We start from the raw sequence: 27,040 nt of genomic DNA, 5'->3' as shown, positions 1-27,040 counted from the left end.
CCCCCCTGGAAATCGAACCTGGGACCTCCAGAATGCTAGTCAAATGCGATAACTACTACATTACGGAGGTGGACTACCACATACAAACAAATGTTTTATTAATGTGTTTTATGAAATTAAGTTGTTCCAACGATTGCCAGCAAATTACACTACTTTTTTACAACATATGCTTTCTAGATTCTCGAAATTCAATAATTCAATCATATTTTCATTAAAATAAATAAACAACTAAATAAAAAACCTGAGGGCTGACGTGGCAAGTTCATTTAACGCTGATTCAAGAAATATTTATTTTTGTTCATATTCATATTCAAGAAACATTTATTTTTAGTTGGTTTGGTGTATGCTAGGTATTTTTCATGTAATACTTTCTTAATCTTTTTCTCACTTAACTGGAGAAGTAAAAAATAATAATTACTTGATGTTAAATCCCGCTGAGATAAAAAATATGTTATGCTTGTTATATGTTAAATTAAATTTATCATCAATATTAATCAAATTCGATTGATTTAAGAAGCTTTTATTATTAAATGATTTTAAAAACAAAATTCATAGTTACATGGTTTATGATTATAGTTAAACCACTGGTTTTTTTGTAGTCCGGCAGTAATATTTTACTACTTACCCCGATAGATAAATTGCAGTAATTTAATACATGAAATACAACACATGGCCATATAAAGACGTAGTCGTTAGCCAGATAATCTAGGTTTAAATATTGTTTCTACACGTTGTGTGCCGAATTGTCAAAACATGTAATTTCAATTTTTGCTTGGTAGTCAAAATTATTAATGTTTTGTGGAAAGTTACTGAAATGTCGGATGACACACCACAAGAAAGACAAGACAATGAAATTGAAGCTTTAAAGGTAATTTTTTAGATGTTTAAATGATACTTCAATAGTTTTCGTAGTTATTGAACGAGATTAAAATTTTAAAGATATTTTTTATTTGTAGGCAATATTTGGTGACGATTTGAAAGATTTACGAGTCTCTAAGCCTTGGAAAATATGGCAGCCTTTAGACATTCTTCTCACTTTATTCCCGCAGCAGGGGTCTACCGGCAACCACGAAATACACTGCAAGTTAGATTTGCACATCAGCTGTTCAGCCAAGTATCCAGAAACGTAATACTTCATTCTATTAATAATATCTTAAACGCAATAAAATTCTACCTACATATTTGACAATAATAATTTTCATTGGGATCTTCAGAAACAGCGATCTTCAAACGTTTGAAGTTCGGGCTTCTTGAAGATCTATTTCCAAAATATCGGATTTATGCATTAAAAAAAAACTGGTAGATCCTCTGTTGGATTTCTCAAATAGAGTTTTGTCAAAAAGTGTGCAATTAGCGCTTAAAATAATGCCGACCCTTTCCCGCCGAAACATTGTAAATGCCAATTTGTAGAAAGTCTTTTAGTTAAAAACATTGTATAAAATAAATTGAAGTAAATATATTTTATTGTAATAAAATAAACAAAACAACGGTTTACTATCATCTGCATTGTGAAGTAAGTCATCGAAAAGTACCAAATCTTCTCTTTTAAGTTTATGACTCTTTTTCCTTTCCACCATACGCACCATTGGGTTTACAATTCCCGTGTTCCCATGATTCCCGGTTCTGGCTCAATACTATCTCCATCAGTACATTAAATTTACTTATCACGTTTGTTACTATCACATAGGGACACAAATAATAACCAAACTCATTTACAGAGGTAGGACATTGACGCCACGGAAAATCATAGATGAACTGGAAGGTCTGCAATTTATTTGTGTGCAAATCATTGTAAATCAGTCATAAGAATATTTCAAAACAATTCTGAAATTAATTCATACTTAACTTCTTCCCAGGAAAGGGTTAATATAAATGTGAATTATTTAAAAATATTCAATATTTTTATAAATATTTTCTTTTTTCATAATATTATTTTGAATTAATATTCACAATAATTGCATGGGTTTTAATGTTATGGAATTCGTATGGAATTTACAGTTTTGTTTTAAATTTGAATTATAGAGAACCCTCATTAGAAGTAAAGCACAGCAAAGGTTTATCAGATTCTCAATTGGAGATTTTATTAAATGAACTCAAGCAATTATCTTCCAGTCTCAAGGGCGAAGTAATGATCTTCGAATTAGCCCAACATGTCCAGGTATATTTCTTGATATAAAATACATTTTCAGAAATAAATACATAATAAACATTAAAAATAGCAAAAACTGTATGAAATTTTATTGCAGACTTTTCTCCACGGTTACAATAAGCCTGGCTTCAAATCTTTTTACGATGAAATGTTAAGTATTAAAAAACAAACTGAGCAGCTAAAGCTAAGAGATCAACAGGTGAAAGAAGATAAAGCGGTATGTTTTCTTAGCATTGCTAAATTTGCGATTATTTACTCAACTGAGTAATCACTTCACGAACGATAATATTTTTTTCAGAGACAAGAAATTAAAGATGAAATCATTAGAAGGCAAGAGATTCTGAAATCTGGCATGAAATCGAGAAAAGAACCGAGGCACAGTCTGTGCCAAGAACTGGTAAATGAAAATGCCATGTACTTACCGTTGACGGCTGTTAACCCCGCTATCGAAAGGACAAGAACGTATTCCGCTAGGTAAATCTGATTGAATAACTATCTACAACCATTTCGGGGGGGTAATATCGTCCCAAAAAATAAGCGTCCGCATTTTCTTCCGAACCACATTATTTTTTCAATACAAGTACCTGAGGAGCATCTTTCTCTTTTTTTCATATAATGTTTTATGTTGTTTATCCCTCTAATGAACAAATTGAGAAAAAAAACTATTGCACACGACAATTTACCCCGTTGGACCTCCAGTATGGTAGCCAAATGTGCTAAACACTACATTATGGAGGCGGACATGTCATCGAGATACCACCCAATAAAATATATTCCATTCCTATATCCATTAATCTGCAGCGCAGGACCGATTATGTTACCTTCATATAATTTATGTACCTTTTCAATCAAAGGATTTCTTATTGCTCTTCTGAGGATAGAATACTTTCTATTTCTCAACATAACATTCAGTCATTCTTTAGTAATTAGCCTTCAGAATAATTCTCCGTGATAATTATGAGATAAACTTTAAAGATACATCTGAAACATTACTATCTGACATTGGAATATGTCTTTTCATTATATCATCTTTTTCTTGAATCCTCTCCCTCCCTTTCATCAACTGTACCCCATTATACTCTTTTTGCTTTTCTGCTTATTTGAATTTACAATCTAGTTCATAATATGAATCTGCACAATGTTTTTCGGCACCTCTCTTACTCTACCAAATGTAAGCAAATAGAATGCTTATAAGCGTCTCCCGCTCTCTACCAACAGTATGTAAAAGACGCTTTCAAGTGTTGCCCGCAAACAATGTGTTAAATCAAATATATCAATTATTTTAACATTATGATTTTTGGTTTCTAAGCTAGTATTTTTTTTTGTATTATTCAGCTTGTATTAATTGATTGTATTTTTAGGAGGAGATGTCAGTCGACTTCAGAGAGTTCAGATAGCAGCTTTTGTGAACACCGGGGTACTAAAATTCTAAAATTTTCCTTCAAAGGAGACAGACAAGTAAACCGTGGAAGATGTTTAGGTAATTATAAATACATTATTGTAAATATATGCCGGTTGAAAATGGACCCGGATAAAATAGAACCCTTTCACAACATTTTGAGTGTCCAAATATCTGTTCATAAATCTCGGTTTCGTCGCTCAGGAGTTAATTTTAAAATAATCTGGTCAAATTATAAGCTGCATAAAAAAAATAATCATGATTTCAGGCATTTCCCAGGATGTAAAATAATCTGGTTAGGATCTTGCATACATCCAAATAAAAGGTCTCTGCTAAATAAAAGCATTGATGGCTTTAGTGAACTCACATGTACAGTGTCATGAGATTAACCTTCCCCTCCCGGTGATATGTATTTACTACAACTCGACTTTTCAAATGAGAATATCAATATAAAATATAATAGATACGGGTTCAGAATTTTTGTATTCCTCCGTAGTATAATTATGTATTACATGAAAGTATTATAATATAATGTAATTAATTTTCAGCGGCGGAAATAAATAATTTGTGAATAAAATCGGCAATAAAATCACCACTACACAAAGTTTTCTGTGTGTGCGCGCATGGCGTGCGTTGTAAGTATACACGCATGTCATAACGTGTTTACCACACCAGTAGCACGCAGATCATCCTGTGCGACGGTCGTGTCGCTACGCCAACGGTTGTTTGCGATGTATTTTTTTTCTCATTTTCAGATAATACCAGAGCTAACATTACAGAATTGTTCAAACATTTCATCTTCAACTATGATTAATAAAAGCAACATTTAGGAATATTCACATTTTTCCCGTTTTCAAACCACATTTTCATATAGTGTACAAATAACATATCACCGGAACGCGCGGGAGTTTTTGGCTTCGTATGGGAAGGGTTAATGATATATGTAGGAGTTCCAAAATTTTTTGTAGTGTAGTTGTCAATCATGGATGGAATGGTGAATATTACACATCGCTCACTCCTTTCAAGAACGTCATAAATCAAAAAACTTGATTTTTCAGGAGAACGTTTTTAAAGTGTAAAAATATAATGATATGTATTAAAAATAAATATCAAGCCACTTATTGAACTTTTTTCTTTATTTTTTTCTCTTACTTTATTGTGTAAAACCTGACGGTTTTTCCTCCATTTGAAAAATAATTTGTATATTTTAAAAAATAATTAAACAATACGTTTTCTTCAAAATGCAAAAACAACACTTTCTGCCCTGTAGGAGGTAAATATTAAGTTAAAAATATGCCGCTTTTGCTGGGATATAGTACATTTTCTGAGCATTCTGAAAACATGCACAACTGAAAATTTACAATTTTTGATTTATGATGTTCTTGAAAGGAGTGAGCGACATGTGTAAAGTGATCACTTAAGCCGTAAGCCCTGTAAATACTCAGACTACCATATTATTCTTCACCTATGTTGAGATGTCTAAAATGTAAAAATAAAACCCACTCTTGAGATGTTCATTTTTTCTTTATAGGTCATTCAGAGCGCGGGTGTGTGGTTTATGCCGGGCTTGATAGTACTACCGGAGAGCTGCTAGCTGTCAGCGAATGGATTGTAAAACTTGTGCCGGGACAGTCGCCAGCCTTGTCTCCCCGCATTCAAAGCACGGCCAAGAAGAAAGTGGAGTCACCCACGCACTCGTCTTCCAACCAGTACGACTTGTCCACGTGCTTGAAGCAAGTGGCGAGTATCGAGCAAGAACTGAGCTTTTTGATGAAACTGCACCATGCGAACCTCGTACACTATGTCAATATGAAGTATTCGCATGAAAATGATACGCTGGTGGTGTATCTGCTTCAAGAATTTGTATTTGGTAAGGTCTATCATAATTTAAAAAAAATGATGCTCTTTCGATTCATATTGCGTTAACTTTACTTTACTTTTCATATGGCAAAAAATATTGCATTGATTAACTAGTGCAATATCTTAACCTACTTGGTTGATTTATTAATTTTTTTTATTAACATAAATTGTATACATTTATTTAAATATAAATTTTTACATTATTAAAAAAAAAAAAAATGCAGAGACCCACTCACCAAGCCACATTGTGTGTCTTGTCGGTGGAGTTCTTTTTGAATACATTTTTTATTGTTTTTAACCATTTTAACCTAATATGTAAACACACAAAAAAGAGAGAAAAATTAAGAATATATACGTTTTACAATTTTCATAAATTTAACTCATGATCATTTACCCATTCCTTTATTTTGCCTTTGTTCCATATTTTATTTTGACCTCTAACATCCGTCGGCAACAAATTAAAAATGTTCTGCAAATATACTTTGGTATTCGAACCCTACTATGGAGAAAGTAGGTAATTTTTTTTGCAGAAAATATGTTAAGATATTCTGGTTATATCTGCTGTATTATTTATAAGTATAGGTTTTAGCCCATAATTACAGTATATGGTATAACTTTAACGTACAATGGAAGAATTTAAAAAAAAAATCAGCAGGATAACTCTCAGTACAATTTACTTTGCCTCTCATTAAATCTACTTCCTTCCTCTAACCCTTATCTGCACCCAATGGTGCATGGGGCACTGCATTAAATAGAAGTGGTGTTATCTTGATCGTTAAATACATGAAGGAAAGGTGATCAGCCCTGCGCTTCAGGGTAATGTTAAATATAAATTAGAGTGGACAAGTGGAATACTGCTTATAAATTGTATTATGTACGACTTTTTAAGTGGTATTACACAAAGTGAATGATGAATGATAAGGAATGTTATATTTATTTTTTCCCTCTTGGGAATTAAACCGAAAACCTCCAGTGCGGTAACAAAACACGCTGACCACTAGACATAAGAGTCAACATTTAATAGTTTTGATTTCATTTCAGGTGGAAATATATCTTGCCTTTATTTGAAAGATAATATTAACATGGAAGTGGACATGTTGCGTCATTTTGCTTTGGGGCTTTTGGAAGCTGTAGATTTTCTTCATCGTAATAATGTAGTGCATAAAGATTTGAGAGAAACCAGCGTCTTTATAGACCGAGGGGGCAATGTCCGCCTGGCTGATTTCAGCCTGGATAGGAGACTGATGGAGTTGTGTCAGGGAGGGAATCAAGGAGGAGGAAGGTACGTGCCATTCCCTTATTATACCTCTAGTTCATATTTGATGGATTGCTCGAGTGCAAACACCCATTGAGGTCAATTCAAGTCAATTGGGTGAATTTCAAATGTTTGAGGATAATTCCATATGAGTGGAAGGCCAAATGGGAAACTCTTTAAAATATGAGATTTAATGATTTCCCAGAATAGGCGTCCTAGGAGCTGGCCTTTTTGTTGTAGTATTTTTTTATGTGTTTTATTATTTATATACTTGATTTTTAATGTCTATGTTAATGCTTGTGCAAAATTTTATAAAATATATAAAATAAATTATTGAAACGGACTGAGGGAAGTCAAAAAAACAATATGTATTGAGAGTGTGTAAAAAACTGATGATTAGCTGCCATTAGCTCCTATTCTTCCTTTATGAATGTGGCATATGAGATATGTAGCAAGTATTCCTTCTTACATGTAGCTCACTCCTTTCAAGATCATCATACATCAAAAATCGTCAATTTTCAGTTATATTTTCGAAATGCCCAGAAAATGTACTATATCCCAGCAAAAGAGGCATATTTTTAACTTAATATTTACCCGCTTCAGGGCAGAAAGTGTTGTTTTTGCATTTTGAAGAAAAGGTATAGTTTTTTTTTTCAATACACTAAATAGTTTTCAAATGGAGAAAAAACCTTCAGGTTTCACCTAAAAAGATTTGTTGCACAGTAAAAAGTTTAATAAGTGGCTTGATATTTATTTTTGAAATATTGTATTACATTTTTAAACTTTAAAAACGTTCTTCTGAAAAATCAAGTTGGTTTGGTTTATGACGTTCTTGAAAGGAGTGAGCGATGTATATTTTGAATGAAATAATCAAGCATTGTTTATTTTGCGTTATATTTAGTACTTTCTGATATAAGCTTATTTTCATTTTGTCCACAGGTATTCGAAAAAACAAGATATATATCGAGTTGGTACCCTGTTGCTTTCCTTGTTAAAAGGGTCCCTTGTCACAGATGCCGAACCACAAATACCCACCGGATTCTCCAATGACTTGAAAGATTTCCTAAATCGGTAATTTTTGCTTTTACTTTTGCGAGATTGTGCTCTTCAAAACAAATCTTTATTTACAACATTTTGAGTGTGTCCAAATGCTTTGTAAAATAATGTTGTAAATAAATTATCTGGTCAAATTATAAGCTTAAATAATAAAAATGAAAATTGTATTTTCTGGCGTTTCTCATGCGTGTGATCCAGGATTCGGACCTTACATACTAATATGTATAAGAGTTTCTGCTTAGTAAAAAGCTTCTTTACATCTCTCCAATAGATGTCTCTAGAGTTCTAGTGATTCAAGGTTTCTAAATTGGTTTATATATATAGAACTTCCAAGAATTTGAGTAGTGTGGTTGTCAATAATGGGTAGAATTGGTGAATGTTACACGTGTGTAAAGTGATCACTTAAACCAGCCTATGACTGCATATTCTTCTTCATCTTTGATGTCAATAAATAATATCTTTATTTAGCCTAGATTTGTATTTTTGGAAAATAATATTTTTTATTCAAGGTGTCTCGATGATGAACGGACGAGATGGTCCGCAGAGCAACTTCTTCAGCACCAGTTTATTAAAACTCCCATTGAAAGAATTTCTCCTCAAAGAAGTATAGATTTTAACGGCCGTGCCGGGTCTGAAGTAAGTAAAATTTTTATTCACCTTGGATTTATACTAAATGCCATATAATCTCATGTTTTTTATGCATTCTGCAGGATGCAAATGGTGACTCTCCAGAAGCAATGGATATACAGCTATTTATTCCAACAGGAGCTAGTGGGCAGTCTCGCATCAAGAATGAATTCGAAATATTAAAATGGCTCGGTAAGGGAGCATTTGGTGATGTTTTAAAGGTAAGAAAATACTGCAACATAATACAATTTTACAATATTAATATTATTTATTACATCAGACACTGAATCATTAAAACGGAAAAAGCCAAATAAATACTTCACCAATTTCTCTGACTTGGCGCTACAATCAGCTATATTTCCAAATGTATCAAAAATTGTACCTACATGTGAATGTTCCTGAGACCATTACGTATATGTATATGTATATACAGGTTTTAAGAATTAATGTAATATGGATGTTTAATAATGGGAGGAATGGTGAACATTACTCAAGTGATATTTAGATTGCTTGAATTGGTTATCATAGCCATGAATATGAGAGAATCTGGAGAAATAGATGATATTGAGAAAATATGGCGCTCATAAGACTTGAGCGTGGGGACTACAAACCTTCCGTGTTTAGTAAACATGGCATATGTGAGATGTAAGCATGGTCACCTCGATTTGATTAACTGCATATAAGACGAGGTGTCGACTATACTTCATATAAACAAATCAGAATGACAAGAGTTGAGGCGATGGATGCTTTTTTCATTCTCTTTGTAAGCTTATTATTTTATAAAAACAATTTTTTTTATTAGGTTAAAAACAAATTAGACGGAGGCATATACGCAATAAAGCGAATCGAACTTGATCCAAAGAACAAGCAACTCAACAAGAAGATAACTAGAGAAGTGAAACTACTGTCACGTCTCAACCACGAGAATGTAGTCAGGTATTATAACAGTTGGATTGAAAGCGCCACTCTGGAGCAACAGAGAGATCGCGACACTTCTGACGCATCATCGACCACTCAAAGCCACGACAAGCACTTCGATATTCACCGTCAAATTGAATCTATTGATGAAAATCAGGTACATTTTCACATGATAATAATAGTTTTGTTTTGACATTTCTTGGTGGATTTCCATTTTATAAAATAAAATAACAACTTTAATTTTTTTTCCACATTTATTTTATTTGACCAGTTACTTAACTTGACAATTTACTTAAAAAAAATACATTTCTTTGATAAAATTATATAAAATCTCATTTTTAATCCTAACCATAACTTAAATGCAATTATTATTAAAAAATATTACTTAGATTCAGGAATTTTAATTCATTTTGTCAGGAAAATTATACAAAATCATAGTTTTCAGTCCCTGCCTTGTTTTGTATACAACACTATTTTGTCTAGCCTCCCAACAGTCTATTGATGTAAAAAAAATATATTATAAAATTATATTTGACCAATGTTTTGATTGTATTGTGACAACCAGGATTAATTCATAACTGTATATAATTTGCTCCAACTTACAAGATAATTTTTAAAATATTTTTTTAGGATGTTGAAAAACTGGCTCCATCTGTTGAATGGTCCGTTTCATATTCTTCCCGTTCAAAACCTCCAACACAAATCCTCGAATCAGAATCTTCCGGAGTCGACACATCAGAAAGTGAAGATGAAGATGATGTTTTAATCAATTACATGTATGTATCTTACGCTGGGTATCCATTACATTGGGAACAAGTAGCGCTCCACGTATCTGAAACTGTCACTATTGTAAAATAATTTAGTGGTTGCAAAAACATGCAAGTTTCTGCTCCATAGCGTGCGTTGGACCTTATGAATGGAGTGTGAATTGTTGCATGCTCCAAGTTCGTGAATGTATTTACTAGGAGCCATTTCAGATTGCTTGTCTGTGAATGAAATGCAGTGATAATTATTATTATGATTATTACATTGTTTAAAAAAAAATTGGGTGCATTTCTATATATAACACTTTGGATTTTGAGTATAATTTTATTTGATATTTATTATTGTTTAGATCATAAGCAAGCAGCCTTTGCTGGTGTACCTATGTCTCGTATATATTCATATGTTAAAACAGTTTTGAGGTTAAATTATATATATTCTACCAACATTTCGCTTTTTCACTACACAATTATGTATTTTGAGAAAGCCCCGCAAATGTTGATAGGAGAATATTTATTTTTGCACGGTTTAACCTTTCATAACTATAATAATCTATTTTAATTAATTAACTTTGTCTGCAGTTTTCTAGGTATCCAAGTTTTTTTGTAATTGTTATCAAACTGTGGGAATATCCTCGCAAAATGTGTTCTTAAACAATTTAATTCCTAAAAATTTCAGTCGAGAGATCAAGAAGTCTTCCAGCAGTGATTCGATTGAATTTAAGTATGACGACTCATCTGAAAGTAAAATGGAGGATTCGAGTGTTGCTTCTCCGGATAGATTGGCCGGCAGGAATAAGAAGCGCGAGAAGAAAGACTCGCCTGATAACAACACGGAAACAAGCCAGGATTCTGTCCAAATACAATTTCTTTATATTCAGATGGAATTTTGTGAGAAAAGTACTCTGAGGTAGATAAATCTATATTCCATTTATAATATCTGTTTTGTTCAGTTAAGTTCCCGTTAAGTTCAGTTAAGGAAAATATAAATAAATTTAAAAAAGAATATATGTTATTATAGTATTTTGTATATTAAAAGCATATATTAAAACTTTGTGATACCGTAGAACAAGGCTATTTGAACTTTTATGTCTTACTTAAGCCCAGTACAAAGAAATATTTAGATCGTGGTATCGATCGAAGTATCGTGACAATAAGTGTCACCTGTCAGGGAAACAATGAATCATGTCGAAACGTTCATTATTGTAGACCAAATACATTTTATTTGATTTGATTTGATTTAAATCTTTTTTTGTACTGGGCTCAAGTAACACATCAAAGTTCAAGTAGCCCCGTTCTACGGTATGATAATACAATACTCTCATTTTTTAAGTGGTATGTATTACGCAAAGTGAACAACGAATGATTTTTTTAAAATAAAGTATTATTGGAGATTTTTTATGTATATATTTATAATAATTTATTAGAAAATATTACTGTATGATTCAGAGAACACATTGTTAGGGCGTTTGTCCACTGCACGAAATTACATGGAATTTTACCATCCGGCATGTCAGTTAGCGTTTTAAAACGATGATTGGCTTGGATTGGCTTGTGCTTTTGTCCATCTTTCTTTGGATCGAAGCTCTGGATCGGTGCGTGAACATGTTGCGCTTAAATTCGATCACGCTAAACTGTTATAGTGGCTTTCATTTTTCAAAACCAGACTGCCGGACGGTCAAATTCCGGGTAGTGGTTCTTTATACGTGTGACATTATAAATGTCAATCTATAGATATTTTTCCTTGAAAACCAATAAGAATATTAAAATTTTATCTTACTTTTCAAAATCTTTTATAGTAAACTCATATATACATATAAATTTATGTATACTTTTACATAATCTGATGATTTATATGTATTGCTAGGAATGCCATCGACAGTGGCCTCCATTCAGATTCCGACAGAGTATGGAGGCTGTTTCGCGAGATAGTAGAAGGTCTGTCTCACATCCACCAACAGGGTATGATTCACAGAGATTTGAAACCTGTTAATATCTTCATGGACTCAAATGATCATGTAAAGATTGGAGATTTTGGTCTTGCTACTAATATCTTCCCTAGAGCCACCCAATCTGTATTGGAGGTTAGAAGTCACACAGGTAATGACATTATTTACTCCTTTAAGTAAACATAGCATTTTTTTTTGTTTATATAAAAGTAGCCCAAGAAGAAGAAAAATATGTAATCAAGTGGGTATCTACATAAAATTTAAAGTCTTTTATTATTATACAATCAATATCTGTTACATTATGGTAATATCGATCTATTTTTAATTTAATTTTCACTTGGTAAATACCGCTTTTTTTTTAAATCTATTGTGATACGCGTTTCAATGCATTGCGCATCTTTTTTTGGCATTAAAAAATTATGCAAAATCCATCGATACACGTATCATGATACATTTCAAGAAATAGTGGTACATATTTACCAAGTGAAATTTAAATTAAAAACATTTCATTTCATTTTGTTTTATCCATATCCGCTCCTTATGAAGAGCTTACTTGAGTTCACAAAGTGCCTACAGGCTCTTCTGTTGACTAATAGCTCCCTGGCATTCTCCCAAGTCAGGTCTGCGTTCCTAAGTTCAGATGAGAATGGCCGACAAATTTTTAGCAGTGGACATTCTGGTCGGCAAGAATCTGATGCCTTGTAAAAGAGACGAGCTTAATAAAGGCTCTTGGGAGCGATGTGACATACATGGCCTAGCCAACTTAATCGCTTAAAATACACAATATATATTTTTTGGCATTTATTCTAAATTTTGTACTGTACTAGAAAATACAAAAATCGTGTGCTGTATCTAAAAATTGACAAACTTGATTTCTCGATTAAAGTGAAGTTGTATGTTATTATATTAAATGTATGGAAATTATATAAATTTAGATAAAAAGAAAAGAAAAAAAATACAAATTATATGATTTTTAAATTTTTTGTTGTTTTATTTACAGAAACTGATTCATATTCACAGGATATTGGCGACGGGTCTATGACAGGTCACGTAAGTAATTAATTTTAATATGTAAAATATTATAAACCCCCTATAACTTTGAGATAGGAACCGCGTTATCTGAAGGAAACTTTTAGGGGGTTAATGTTTTTACATTGTATTTTAATTTTAAATGACTCATTTAAGTCATTTCTGCTGATTAAAAAGTAAAAATACAATTAATAAATAATATCTAACGTTTCCTCTGATAATTCCATATCTATCTCAATGTTATAGGGGGGTTTACTGTAGTATAAAACTTTACATTATTGTTATGTGCTAATTGTTGGTTTACCAGGTGGCCTTTACAAGTACTGATAATAAAGTGTCAATGTATTCTAGGTTGGAACCGCTCTTTACGTCGCCCCAGAACTGACTACCACTGGCAACAAGGCAATCTACAACCAGAAAGTTGACATCTACTCCCTTGGAATAATATTATTTGAGATGTCCTACTTTCCCCTAAAGACTGGCATGGAAAGGGTGAAGACTTTAGGGAATCTAAGAACTAAAGAGATTATTTTGCCTGATGTTTTTGATATAATAGAGAACTCCAAACAAGTATATTTGATACGGTATGCATTACCCTCATATATAATTACTTCAACGATGATTCAACCTCTTGGTGTAATGGATTATGAATCTATAGTTCATATTATGATCCTGAAAGTTTTTATGTATTTGTATTGTATTTGGATATATGTATTGATGTAATATGTTATCAAATTGATCAGACACAGATTCCTAGGTCGGGGCGCATATTTACATTCTACTTTTGAATATTAAACACATTTACATTTTGATAATCTGCTGTAAAAACATCTCAATTGGGTAGTAAGTAGTTGATAAAAAAAATTCATACAAGTTGATACTATATTTATTCTTTGAAAATGGAGTAGTTTAAAAAAAAAAAATATTTGTATTATCATTTAAATAAATTGCACCTCCTTTTTTTATTATAATAACTGAATACAAAAATTAATGAAAAATCTAAAGATATAATGATCTAAATTACAGGCGTAGCCGGGTAAAATAGCATGTTTTAAAAGCAAACTAACAATTTAATCACTAATTGGTATATGAGTATTTAATAAACCTTTGGTTGAATTCTTTAAACAGAATTAATTGTTAATTTTTTAATAAAACAAAATTCTTCCAAACATATCAGTATTGTGCCATTCAATTAAATCAGCTGGTACCAGCTGTTGAGCTTCTTTTTTGTAGCTGTTAAATTTTTATGTATTGAGAGACTAGAATTATGTTTTTTTTAACTATAAGATATTGCGTCCACCTCCGTGGCGTAATGGTCAGTGTGTTTAGCTACCGTGCTGGAGGTCCCGGGTTCGATTCCCAGGGGGGGTGAAAATAAATATTTATAGTGATTTAACACTGTAATATTTATTTAATATTACCCTGGACTGGTTCCTGAAGCGCAAGAGTGATCACCTTGCCTTCATGTAAGTAATGATCAAGATAACACTGCGTCAATTCGATGCAGTGCCCTATGCACCATTGAGTGCGGATAAGGGTTATAAGTAAGTAAGTAAGATATTGCTTATCTTATCTTTGACATTTTGAAGTTTGTTTTTTTTTAGTTGGCTTTTAAATCATGATGTCACCCAACGCCCAACTTGTGCTGAGCTATTGCAATGGGACCAACTTCCCGGTGCCTTGGAAGAGTATGAACTCCGAGAGGTGTTGAGACATGCCCTTATGGATACACGTTCTAAGGCATACAAGCATCTTTTGAGTGCGTGCTTTTCGCAGGTAAAATATCCATACAAAATAATAAAAAAGTATGTATACCTAAAGTAGTGTCTCTAATTGATGTTTATTTTTCCAGGAATTTTCACCAGCTGAGGATATTACGTATGACATGAACTTGCTGAAAACTGCCATAGCACACAATAGGAGGCCTCACTTGTTAGCCACTTTTGTAAAAGAAACGGTTTGTTTTGAATTTATAATATATTTTTGATGACATCTGTGCAAAATGTATCCAATAATATTTTTTTTTTTAAATTTGACTTTAATTTATTTATTGATAAAGTACCTACCTATATTTTTGTTTGTTTTTTTTTAAAACTGAAATGTTTACACTGGTGAACTTAAATTAAAAAAAAACTATAGAATGTAATAATACAAGTTACTTATTTTTCATACATTAATATATATTTTCGAATGGTTGAAATCATTGTTTGTGTAAAAGAAATGGCGATAGTCAACACCACTAGTTCTATAAATAGTTGAGTGCAAGTGAGTACTTGTAAATAAATAATTATATATTTTTTTCACGTTGGCAATATGTTTTTTTTTATAAGTGTTCTTTATTTGAAAACAATATCTTCTGCAGTGCATCCCAAAAATTAAAATTAAAATGAAATAGCTCTGAATCTTTTATGTTTGCAATACACTTTTCCATGGAATTCTTTATTTGAAAAATTGTAACCAAAAATTGCAAAATGGCCGCTTTTGTAAATTTGACACTTTTAGGTTCTGAAAATCTTCAAACTACATGGTGGAGTAGAATTATCACCCCCTTTATTACTTCCCAGATGTCACATTTATGATCCCGTAGAATCAAGTGTGCGGCTTATGACGCACAGCGGTGGTGTTGTACACATACCTCATGATCTAAGGTATATTTATTTCTTATGTGTATTCTAAATCATAATGTTGCATAAAAATTTCATTGACAATTGAACTATGAATATTTTTTTTTACAGAGTTCCGTTTGCTCGCTATGTTGTATGGAATGGAATTAATACATTGAAAAGATATTCCATTGAAAAGGTTTATAGAGAAAATAAAGTTTTTGGGTTTCATCCGACTGAATTATATGAATGTGCCTTCGATATTGTCACTCCAACAGCAGGTTTGTTTTACAAATATATTTATAAGAATCAATTACAATTGTTTATCATATTTCATGGATCTAGGAAGATTCAGTTTTCTTAATAAATTGCAATTTTGTCTTTTGATTTGTTTTTATATTATCTATATCGTAGTCGTACAGGAGAAAGTGACCAAGTACCAAAACGTAAAATGTTCAGGAGGGCCATGTAAGTCACTTGTGTTTGGCTAAAAATTAAACATCAATGCAGTTAGTCATTTTTAACAAGTCAATATATTACACTTCCAAGTTTAAAATCCTTTGGGATTTTTTCAGGGCAATATTAAGCTAGTAAGATAGTAAGCAATGATCACGTTTTTGTAAAACAATGCACTTGGTCACTTTTTCCTGTATGACTACGATATGAGATAACCTACTTTTGTTTAAAAATCTTCAAAACAATCTTTATGATTGCCATGCACTATGTTGGGCATTGGCCTTTGTGTTTCCTTTTTTTTTTCGCAATCTGTTTATATGTATGTCTTTCTCAATTTATCTCCTGATATCTTAATTTTACCTGTCATGAAAGTTGTGAAGTTTTTAAAAATAAATCATAAATTTTGGGACTAAAGAAAGGGCAAATTTTCCTTTTTAAGCGATGATTACTAATTTGTTTATGATTTTACCCACAGGCAACCTTTTTGCGGAAGCTGAACTGTTATCCATAGTTTATGAAATAACTCAAGAATTTGCCGCTATGAAATCAAGAAATTTGACCATACGTCTTAACCATACTAGCCTTTTAAAAGCCATATTATTGAATTGTGGAATTGAACCAGAAAAATACAACGACATTTATACTATATTTTCTGACGCTAGGGTGAGACTTTAAAAAATATATTTTCTGCCGATTGATGCATGTCTATAGTCCTTTTATATCAGAGATTTTAATATCTTGCTTTCTTTTCTCTTAATAGATATAATTATTTAAATTATTCTGTATTAACCCATTGCGCTACTTATAAAGATGACATAATTTGTTTATACAACACAGTATTTAATTATGACACATTTTTTTATTACAATGACATTAATTAGAAATGGTAAAACATAAAAACATTTTTTTGTGATTATTACATTTTGTTATAAAATCAGTAACCGAAATATACTTATTTATGTCATTTTTATGAATAAAGTCATTGTCATTCAGTTTAAATGTAAAAAAATCACTTCAAAGACAAACCAGCGAATCGCTGGCTTTGTGAGTCAGTGACAAATTGACTTTGGCCGGCATTGGCCGGCTTTGTGTTGCGGTGGGTTAAATAATGAAAAAACTATAGAAGTTGAAGTGAGTACAGTTTTTAGAATAAAAGTTTTAAAATATGTAATAGTTTTCTGTCAACTGCTTTCAAAGCAATATAAATACGTATATTGAGCTTCACCTATTAATATTGTATTATTCATATAGATTTGTAACTTATATAATTATATAAATTACAAATTGTATACTTATAAATATATATCGGAATAAATATAACTCATTATAATGTTTTCTGTGTTATGGTTGATCTACATTTGGTTGGTGTTGATTCGCTCGATGCCTTTAAGACCTTCTCAATTATTATTCATTTCAGGATGACAAACTATCCAAGTTTCAAGTGCAGACGCATCTGATATCTCTCTGTCTCTCTGACCATGCGATGGTAGCGCTCTTCAGCCTCATGGAGACTGAATGTACCGTGGATAAGTTGCAGCATGTACTCAAGGGCTACATCAAGCGCAAAGGAGAATCCAATACGCTGGCCAAGGAGGGAATCAAAGACCTGGAAACCATTGTCTATAATGCCAATGTTCTAGGCGTTAAGGTTGGTATTATTTGTATACATGTAGATGAAAATGGTGCGTGACTAATCTTTGATTTCTTCTTAATGCATCGATCACTACGCTTTGTTTTCAGTGCCCTATTGTAGTTTCCCCTTGTATGGTGTACAATATCCATCAATATTCCGGAATGATGTGTCAGTTTGTATGTGAATTAAAGAAAAAGCGGAGAAAAGGAGCCATGGATGTTATCGCTGCCGGGGGTCGTTACGACGGAATGTTAGCCAATTTAAGGTAATTTTGTTTTTCTGATTGCGTGCTACATATTTATCAACGAAACCGTGTTTGATTCTTGGATTATGGTATTATTCATTTGTGGTTTTAATTTTTTTTATAAAAATGATTTATAGAAAAACAGTACAACATTCAGGTTTGGGCGGGAGGAATGAGGTCTCCAGTCAAGCGGCTGCTGGAATTTCACTCTCACTAGAACGGTTGGTCCAGGGAGCTTGCGGGAATCCGGATGACAGTAAATCTCTTCATTTCATAGAAAGTGATCTGTGTGTTTGCGCTACCTCTTCATCTAAACAGATTATCAAGGAAAAAGCCCAGGTAAGTTTATAAATTTACATTTTATCCAATGCAAAACATGCAAGAACTTGTACATATCACTTCGGTAGGGTGATCTTCTATTCTTTGGTTATGTATTTTCTAGAGTAGGTATGTTTACCTCACAAGACTCGTAGATACTACCACTAGCTTGTCTAACTTACACAAGTTTGAGTATGCAACTCCAAGTGCCATTCTGCTATTCTCCTTTTTCTCTAAATTTATAGTATTCTTTAATATATAGCAAAGCAATCCTTCACCCTTGAGTTCCTTCACTTATGTCACCTGTACCCTATCAAATATATTCCACTCCTTGATCTGATGACTGATCACCTCACATTTATCAAGTTATCATCATGTCAATGTGATGAAGTTTCATATGCCATTGAGTATTGGTTACAGACAGGAGTCAGATCAATTAGGTATATAATTAACTTTGATTTGCCAGTCACTTTGTGGTAAAATCTACCCATTTTTAATTAATGTTTTACTTAAATACCACTATTTCTTAAAATGACTGTGACACGTGTTTCGATGCATTCCGCATCATTTTCAAACACATGCATCGAATGCATCGAAAAATATGTCATAGTAGATTTTAAGAAATAGTGGTACATATTTACTAAGTAAAACATTGATAAAAAATATATAATTAACCCCTATCTGTATGATAGCCCATCTTTTTATATGATAAGTAAGGTTGGTAGCTGTAAGAACAATATTCTACATACTTTATATGACGAGTTATTCACAAATGTAATGTATAAATGTAAATGTCTCTACAGATTGTTAGTCAGCTTTGGGCCGCTGGAATCAGAACGAACCTCATAGAGTCGTCCAACATAGACGACATCCAGGACATGTGGAGGGAGCTCTCCAACACTCACACCATCATACTGAAGGAAACGGAGCAGGGAACCGTGAGGATCAGGAGTTGGGAAAGGGAGAGGTAACAAATGTTACTTAACCAAGTTTAGCGCTTCAATGCATGAAAAATAAAAACACTTTGTTGTGAACTCCGAGAATCACACAGTCATTATTAGAGAAATTTGTAATTGCATTGAAATTTTGGTTTCCATTATCTTACAAATTATTAGTAATTTAATAGCTATACCATTACATAAATTTTTTATTATATTACTGGATTGTGTTAGAACTAATCTCTTTCCTTTTGCAACGCAAATGCCAAATTAAGGGTGTGCTATAGTTTATATTAAAATATCCGTTCTAACCTCATAAGCTATATTTTAATAAATATTTTTTTGAGACCCATTTAATGATGTCTAATCGAAATGTCTTTTTTTGTTGTCAGCAGTGATAGGACTAATATCATTTTACAGATCATATTTACATATTTTAAACATGATAAGGTTAAATAGTTTAATTTGTTAAAAATGTCCACCCCGCTAAATCTTCGTGTTACGATTTGTCAACATTTTCATGTCATTTTTGTTTACAAAAACTATTCATTACCACAAGAGAAAAGAGGTTGATAAAATCTTGTGGTGTTTGATATAGAAAAACAGAAAGAATTAAAAAAAAAGTGACATCAAATTTTTATGTGCATCTTATCTTATGTTACAACAATGTATTGTATTGCGAAAAATAAATGCTAATGACATCATTATAAAGTATACTTTGTTAGTGCTGATTGGTAGGATTTTTGATAGACCCACGCAGTTGTTAATACATACCATGTTAACGGATTCGTAATTATAAAATGCTTACATTTTCCACAGGTTACAAGAGCGCAAAGTGCCCACAAATGAAATAGTGGAATATGCACAGCGTTTACTAAGAGCGTGGAATGATGATGAAAGTACTGGGAGTACCCTTACCGTTACCAAGAGTGAAAGTAAGTCATACTATTTTTCACAGTTCATTAAAACAATCTAATTAATATCCTATATTTCGTTCATGCATTAGTTTTTTTTTTCTCAAATGTTTTTTCAATCAGTACTTGAATCATTAACTTTGTAATTTTTCATTTTAAAACATGTGTAACAACTTTGTTTAAAATCACTATATGTATCTCAACTTAATTATAATGTCTTCCGGTTTTTGAGGCACACAAATTCTTTCTCAAAACTTATTTATATTAAAGTGTTAAATTAATAAAAATAGTAGCTAGCAAAAACAGGGAAGTAAGGATATATTAGGGGTACCGAAATGAAATCCATTATTTTTATTTGACACATATTTTTTAACATAAATCTCACATAAGACTTTTTACATTACAAAATATATTCTCTTCTATTATTTTAGACTATCTGCCATTTCTCGGATACTTTTTGGATCCCTTTTTTGTAGAAACTTGCTGGTTTGGACTATAAATGGATGGTTTGAAATATAAATCTAAATCATTTTCGACGTCTACCGCGTTCAGGTACCGAATGATCCCAAACAAGGCATGAAAAAAAAAAGGATTTCTTTTCGGTACCCCTAATACATATAAGTGTATATAATACAGGTTTCCTTTTTCTCTCTAGGTAAAGGAGATTTTGATCGTCAGGCATCTTCCAATGCTCCAAATGTGTCCGTCAACTTTGTAACTCCTGAAAAGCTAGCCGCAAATACGCGAAGAAGATTTGAAGCTCAAGTCAGTCTTGTTTTGTTTTATTCTTCCGGCTTGTAATATGCACTGCCGGATATGGCGTTCCCTTAAGGTGGAGACTGGCCGGAGCATTTCGTCGTAACATAACGTCGTAACATTGCTCGCGGCGAGCATCAGCGAGCATCCAAAACTATGGATGGAGCGCTCGGCTCGCTGTACTGACTGCCGGAATGCTCGCATCGTAACATGTTACGTTACGACAAAATGCTCCGGTCAGTCTTCACCTTTACATATCTTTATTTTTTTCTAGCTGTCTAGCTCTCAAATTTTTAGAGTTACAATAATGCTGCATTTTTTGATACTGTGCCATATACACCATTTGGCCACAAGGAACATGGATGAAAAATAAGCGTTTTGTTTTTTCATACCATTCTCTCCTATCAGATATATTTTTATATTTAGCATTTAAAGAGATCACGGAGATTGTTATGTTCCTTGTAATATTTGAATTCTACTCATTAAATGTAAAGTTTGATAACGTAAAATACATGTCTGCTAATTTCAGATAATATCGCAGATTTCCAGTTCCATTCAAAAGCTTTCACCAAAGAGTCGTATTGAAGTTTTGGCTGTTTTCGTTGATACTTCAGTTCTGAAAAGTCTCGCTATTCACATGGAATACGATGTGGAGAAGAATGAACATGATAAAGCTGTCAGAACTATCATCGAGAGGTAAGTAGTCAAATATTTTGCCATTCAAATAATATATTTAATATAACATTTTAAGTTTTGGAGCGAATGTAGTAGGAAAAAGAAGCAGAGGACGACCGAGGAAAACTTGGCACAATCAGGTATGTCAAATACTTGAAAGCGGCCGGGTCAGGAGTCGTAATAATCGTCGGGTATGTATGAGGAGATGCATGAATGTAGAAGAGGCAAAGAATGTTTGCAAAGACAGAGTGATGTGGCGTTCGATTCTCTCTGCCTACCCCTGCGGGGAAGCGGCGTGATGGTTAGTTAGTTTTTTTTTTAAGTTTTCTATACTTTTCTCGGTCCATCTACTACCAATACATCAAATTTCGTATCATGTAGTGAGGTTTTTTTGTTGTGTTTGCCCTAAAAAAGATGTTACTATTATTTATTTTTCGTGTAAATTAAATGATGACAGTGATTTATTAGATATCAATAATGACTGAAAATTACCTCTCAAAGTATCACTATCGAAGAAGTAACAGATATGATTTTATAGAAATGAACATAAGTACAGTGGAACCTTTCATTACGAGCACCTCTCATAAAGAGTGATTCGGATAACGAGCCAAAAATAATGTGATAAAGTTGCTCGCTTAACAAGTGACATTTCTCATGACAAGTTATAGAGAAAGGGCAAGTACCTTTTTCACGACATTCACTTGTGAGTCGGGACTTCCGCGCCAGTCAAAACAAATAATGTTACGCTTAACAAGTAATATTCTGGAATAAAGTATGCTCATTATGAGAGCTATATATAGCCACTGTATATAAATAAATAAAAAATAATCCCTTTTGACTAATTTCAGGCATCCTAGACACAAAAAGTATCTTATGCAAATTTGCGACGAATTCAGAGAGGTCTCCTTAGAAAAATCCAAACCTACGATAGCCCTTTACAGCCTAACGGATTGTATTTATAAATTTATAATTTAACAGAATTTATATTTTTGAGATTGTTCATTAATCTTAAGATCACATACATTTTCAATGTAGTTCCTAATGCATTTATAATTTTACTTTAAAATGTAAGTTTCCATTGAAACACTAAGCCATGTTTTAGCCATAACTTCACTGAATGGTGTTTGATCCAATTTTTTATGGTAAATGCCATCTTATTTTATTGTGTGTATTTATTTGAAAATTAAAAAAAGTGTATTTTTTTTAATTTTGCTTGATTTTGTATGTAATAATGTATTCAGATTTATAGAAGTTTTCTCAAACGTATATTAAAAATTGTTATTTTATATTTTAATATAAAATAATGATACAAATACGTTTTATGATCTTTCATTACTTATGTTACATTATATCTACTTTAGATTATTTTACGACAATTTGTGTAAACATGCTTTATTTTTAAGTCCATTTTAAATATTAATTTGAACATCAGGTTATCAAAAAATACTTTCAACTCTATTATGGACCAAAAAAGGAATTGATTTATCATAATAAGAATACAAGAAAAAAACTTCTGTAAATCTGAATCGAATACAACATAAATGAAATGAATAAAGCATTAAATATTGCATGCATCACATTTTCATCTATAAATTCATATCTATTTGCTTGACAGTTGTATGAATTGAAATATAAACTCAGTCAAATTTCTAATTTGTATTGATATATTTTCAAATGGTAATTTAAACAGTAATTAAAAAAAATTGTTGTTGGTGTTTATAAGTTATAGATGATTATTTAATGGAAAAAAGTATCAACGGATCATTTTATTAATCTTATTTCAACATTTTGAGTGTGTCCAAATACTTGTTCACAACTCTGGATCATCTCCAATTACAGGAGTTATTTTCATATTATTTTTGGACATCTCATCAAAGATGAAGAAGAATATGGAAGTCTGGGCATTTACGGGTATAAAAATAATCTTATTTCAATTGCAATAATCTAACACTGAGCATTTTCTCTAAATAATTTGAATCTTTTATTTATAACATGTTTTTGTTTGTACTTAGCATAATTACAATTTCAATTGTTCAGGAGAGACAAATAATGAATAATACAAAACAAAAAAATTCGTGTAAAATTATTGAACTTAATATTATTATGTTATTTAATGCTTTTGTATTAAATTCCTAAAAACAGTCAGTGTAATAAACTTTGTGCCCACGTAACTTTTAATCTTGAACTTTGATGTGTTACTTGAGCCCAGTACAAAAAAGAAATCTGTATTTGGTCTACAATAATGAATGTATCGTGACAATTAGTGTCACCTGTCAGGGAAACAATGAATCATGTCGATACATTCATTATTGTAGACCAAATACAGATCTAAATATTTTTTTGCACTGGGCTAAAGTAACACATCAAAGTTCTATGGTACACATTTTTATAAAATAAAAAATAATGTATTTTTTAAACACATTTCTACTTTAAATCTTTAACAATGTTTTGATAACAGTGCACTTGGGTTAAGATATTTCCTTCAAAAGCAGTCAGTTTTTAAGTAATTTCAGTAATTTTAGTAATTTCTACTCCATTAGGGAGTGCGCTTATCTGTTGAAATACATTTTATATGTGCTTTTGTTATTTTTTTTACATTAATGAATGTAGAAGGAGATGAATAATGGTGCTAAATTGCTGTGTATGTCTGGAAATATGAGTTTATACAGTATCACTGCACCTGATATCATTAAAACTCTTTTGTTTTAGGAATCCCTGGTAATTTTATAGTTTCTACATATAATGAAATAACCATTTTATTAATATTTACTAGGTATAGTGTAAAGTTTGCAAAAACGAGTTAAAGACTAAATTTATTTCACGTGCTGCAATATTAATAGAATCAGTTAATATTTTTTTTTTAAATAAATGAATATTATACAATACAATTATTTCAATCTCCATATAACTAAAAAAATTATTCCGGAATGTTCCTCACTGTTGAAATCATGTAAATTTTTATGTAGAATTGGGACTGTTGAGAAGTTGAACTGCAATATATATATGTATATCGCTCATTCCTTTCAAGAACGTCATAAATCAAAAATTGACAATTTTCAGTTGTGCAATATTTTCGGAATGCCCAGAAAATGTACAATATCCCAAAAAAATAAGGCACATTTTTAACTTAATATTTACCTGCTACAGGGCAGAAAGTGTTGTTTTTGCTTTTTGAAGATAAGGTATTTATTAATTATTTGTTTAAGCATACAAAATATTTTTAAATTGGAGAAAAAACCTTCAGGTTTTACCTAAAAAGATCTGTTACAAAGTAAAAAGTTCAATAGGTGGCTTGTTATTTATTTTTAATACATTGTATTATATTTTTATAATTTAAAAACGTTCTCCTGAAAAATCAAGTTTTTTGACGTTCTTGAAAGGAGTGAGCGATATGGTAAAGAAGGCATCCTAAATATCATTGTGAAACTCCATTGTTGAAATACGTACTTCCATAATTTTAGTTTATTTAAAAAACAATCTTTTGAGATTACTGAAATGCAAGATTATTATTATTTATTTTTGTAATATTTAAAATAACATTTTTCAATTAGGTTTATGTCAAAAATTATTTTTATTCTGTAAAAGGATCTGATTCGTATCCAGTTTTTTTTTGGTGAATAAATGTTTTTAAAACTTTCCTATAATTTTAAACTCCATACTTATAATTTTTTTTATTGTTATTTTTTTAATTTTATTTATTAGAATAATAATGATACAAATTGTTACGTTTAATATTATACCGAAATGCAGTAAAGATACATCAGATGACACATTTTAGTGCGAAGTAGTTTTTACCAAGTCAGTTAAATAAAAAAAAAAATTGAACAATTTAATTAAAAAGGTTTATTTTTAAAATATAATGCAAACTTCAGAGATGTGCTCGACGGTTAAACGATAAACGCACAATAAAGACAGGTGTGGTAAATCACTGCATCAAATTTTTCTGACGGAATGAATTCCATTGTGAGGACTGCCATTGCGGTTTTTAGAACCTTAATAACGATATATATTATTTACAATAGATTTTTTAATGATTTTTCAAATGTAAAAGTTCAAAGGATTTTAACTGAAATAATATATGCAAATACTGTACTTAATTAATGCCCGTTGCAGACAATGCGTTGTAACTAATCCATAATACTGCGCTTCAATTTTCATTATCTGCACTCATGCTTTTATTAATCAATATGTGTTCACATTGAAAATGTATGCACACTGAATGAAGTCTAAAGTTGAATTTTTAAGTTAAAGCCCATTCTGTCATAACTAAATTCCTACATTTTATATCGGGTCTCTTGGGCCTACAAAAATAGTATAAAATATTTGTCTTTGCTTTCAACAACAACAAAAAATGGACCTAGCAAAACATCTTTGAGCTTCTTAAGCTAGGTATCCACTCGAATAGTAAATTGTTCAACTATAATACATCTTCTCCAAACAAGACATAATGTATATGTATAGATTCATAATTGGTGGATATTGTAATATGGTCGAAAGCATCAGCAAGAAATGTTAAGGGATAATAACTTAGATAAAGACTATCAACATCTGGCTGTGAATATCTTTGAAATTTAGTAACCTTTTCTGGCAGTTGGTTATGGTATTTTCTTAAACGTTTCTTTCACTATTGTTGACCGTAGTTATCAATATAAGTATATTTTTTGAGGTTATGCATTTGTATTTATATCAATTCTGTCAATATTTTCATACATTTTATTCCCAAAAAATATGAAAAATCATCCTTCATATTATGTACTCCTTTTCCCAAATATTACTTTCATAATTATTTATAACAAGATTAATTTTTATACTTTTTGAAGAATTTTGTGTGCAATAAAAGTATGTATTTTAATTAAATATTGTGTTTTTATTACTTCTTGTATTTTATAAATGTTGACTCTCAAATGTTTTTTTTTGTATTAGAGTTGCTCCGCAGATGTGCATGGTATTAATTAAGCAAATTTAACTTTTTATTTGTCTACTTGTTAGATTTTTAAAAATATGTTTGTATAAAATATCTTTGATTCCTAATTAGTCTGGATAATGAAAGTCTTAAATGTTTTGTTGAAGATAATTTGGATGCCGACCATCAATTAGTTTTTGTGGATTTGCTGGATGAATTTCAAAATATACAGGTGGTTACAGGTTTTTACATTTAGAAAAATAAAAGGATTTGTAGGCTTTGGCAGATCTATATCTAAAAGGGTCCCAGAATTCTTGTTTTCCTGTGGGAAATCATGGGTATGTCTAATCACCATACTAATAAAAAGTAAACAAAAAAACGAATTCAAGTTATAAACATACACCCACACTTTCTGACATTGAATTAAATAAAAACCGTTTTAATACATTTATAAATAATTCAATTTATTTATAATAAATAACAAAATAACATATTATTATCAACATCAATATATCATTCATCATTATCATATAATGATATTACATAATATATAAGTTTGTATAGGTAAATATTATGTATCAATATAACATTAACAAA

At 31.3% G+C, this 27,040-nt stretch overlaps 1 protein-coding gene across 1 annotated transcript; it reads left to right on the top strand.

The window, feature by feature from the left end:
* Window positions 1–610: 610 nt before the first annotated feature.
* Window positions 611–26,374, top strand: Gcn2 (eukaryotic translation initiation factor 2 alpha kinase Gcn2). Its single transcript, XM_088277931.1, has 30 exons — window positions 611–868; window positions 957–1,126; window positions 2,023–2,158; window positions 2,247–2,366; window positions 2,448–2,623; window positions 3,511–3,629; window positions 5,080–5,418; window positions 6,450–6,690; window positions 7,603–7,734; window positions 8,229–8,355; window positions 8,430–8,567; window positions 9,149–9,421; window positions 9,895–10,040; window positions 10,705–10,935; window positions 11,893–12,125; window positions 12,975–13,024; window positions 13,355–13,587; window positions 14,608–14,779; window positions 14,856–14,960; window positions 15,506–15,651; window positions 15,739–15,887; window positions 16,538–16,725; window positions 17,480–17,710; window positions 17,803–17,960; window positions 18,077–18,278; window positions 19,061–19,224; window positions 20,015–20,130; window positions 20,765–20,874; window positions 21,395–21,561; window positions 22,389–26,374. Exons 1-30 carry the CDS (start codon window positions 815–817, stop codon window positions 22,513–22,515), a joined length of 4,953 nt encoding a protein of 1,650 aa, XP_088134057.1. The 5' UTR covers window positions 611–814; the 3' UTR covers window positions 22,516–26,374.
* Window positions 26,375–27,040: the final 666 nt, after the last annotated feature.

This window comes from Brachycentrus maculatus, unplaced genomic scaffold, assembly GCF_059751285.1.
Source record: "Brachycentrus maculatus isolate JH-2025_06_01 unplaced genomic scaffold, ASM5975128v1 h1tg000050l, whole genome shotgun sequence".
Lineage (NCBI taxonomy): Eukaryota > Metazoa > Arthropoda > Insecta > Trichoptera > Brachycentridae > Brachycentrus > Brachycentrus maculatus.
Note: the sequence above shows the minus strand (reverse complement) of the source record. Positions and strands in the feature narration are given on the sequence as shown.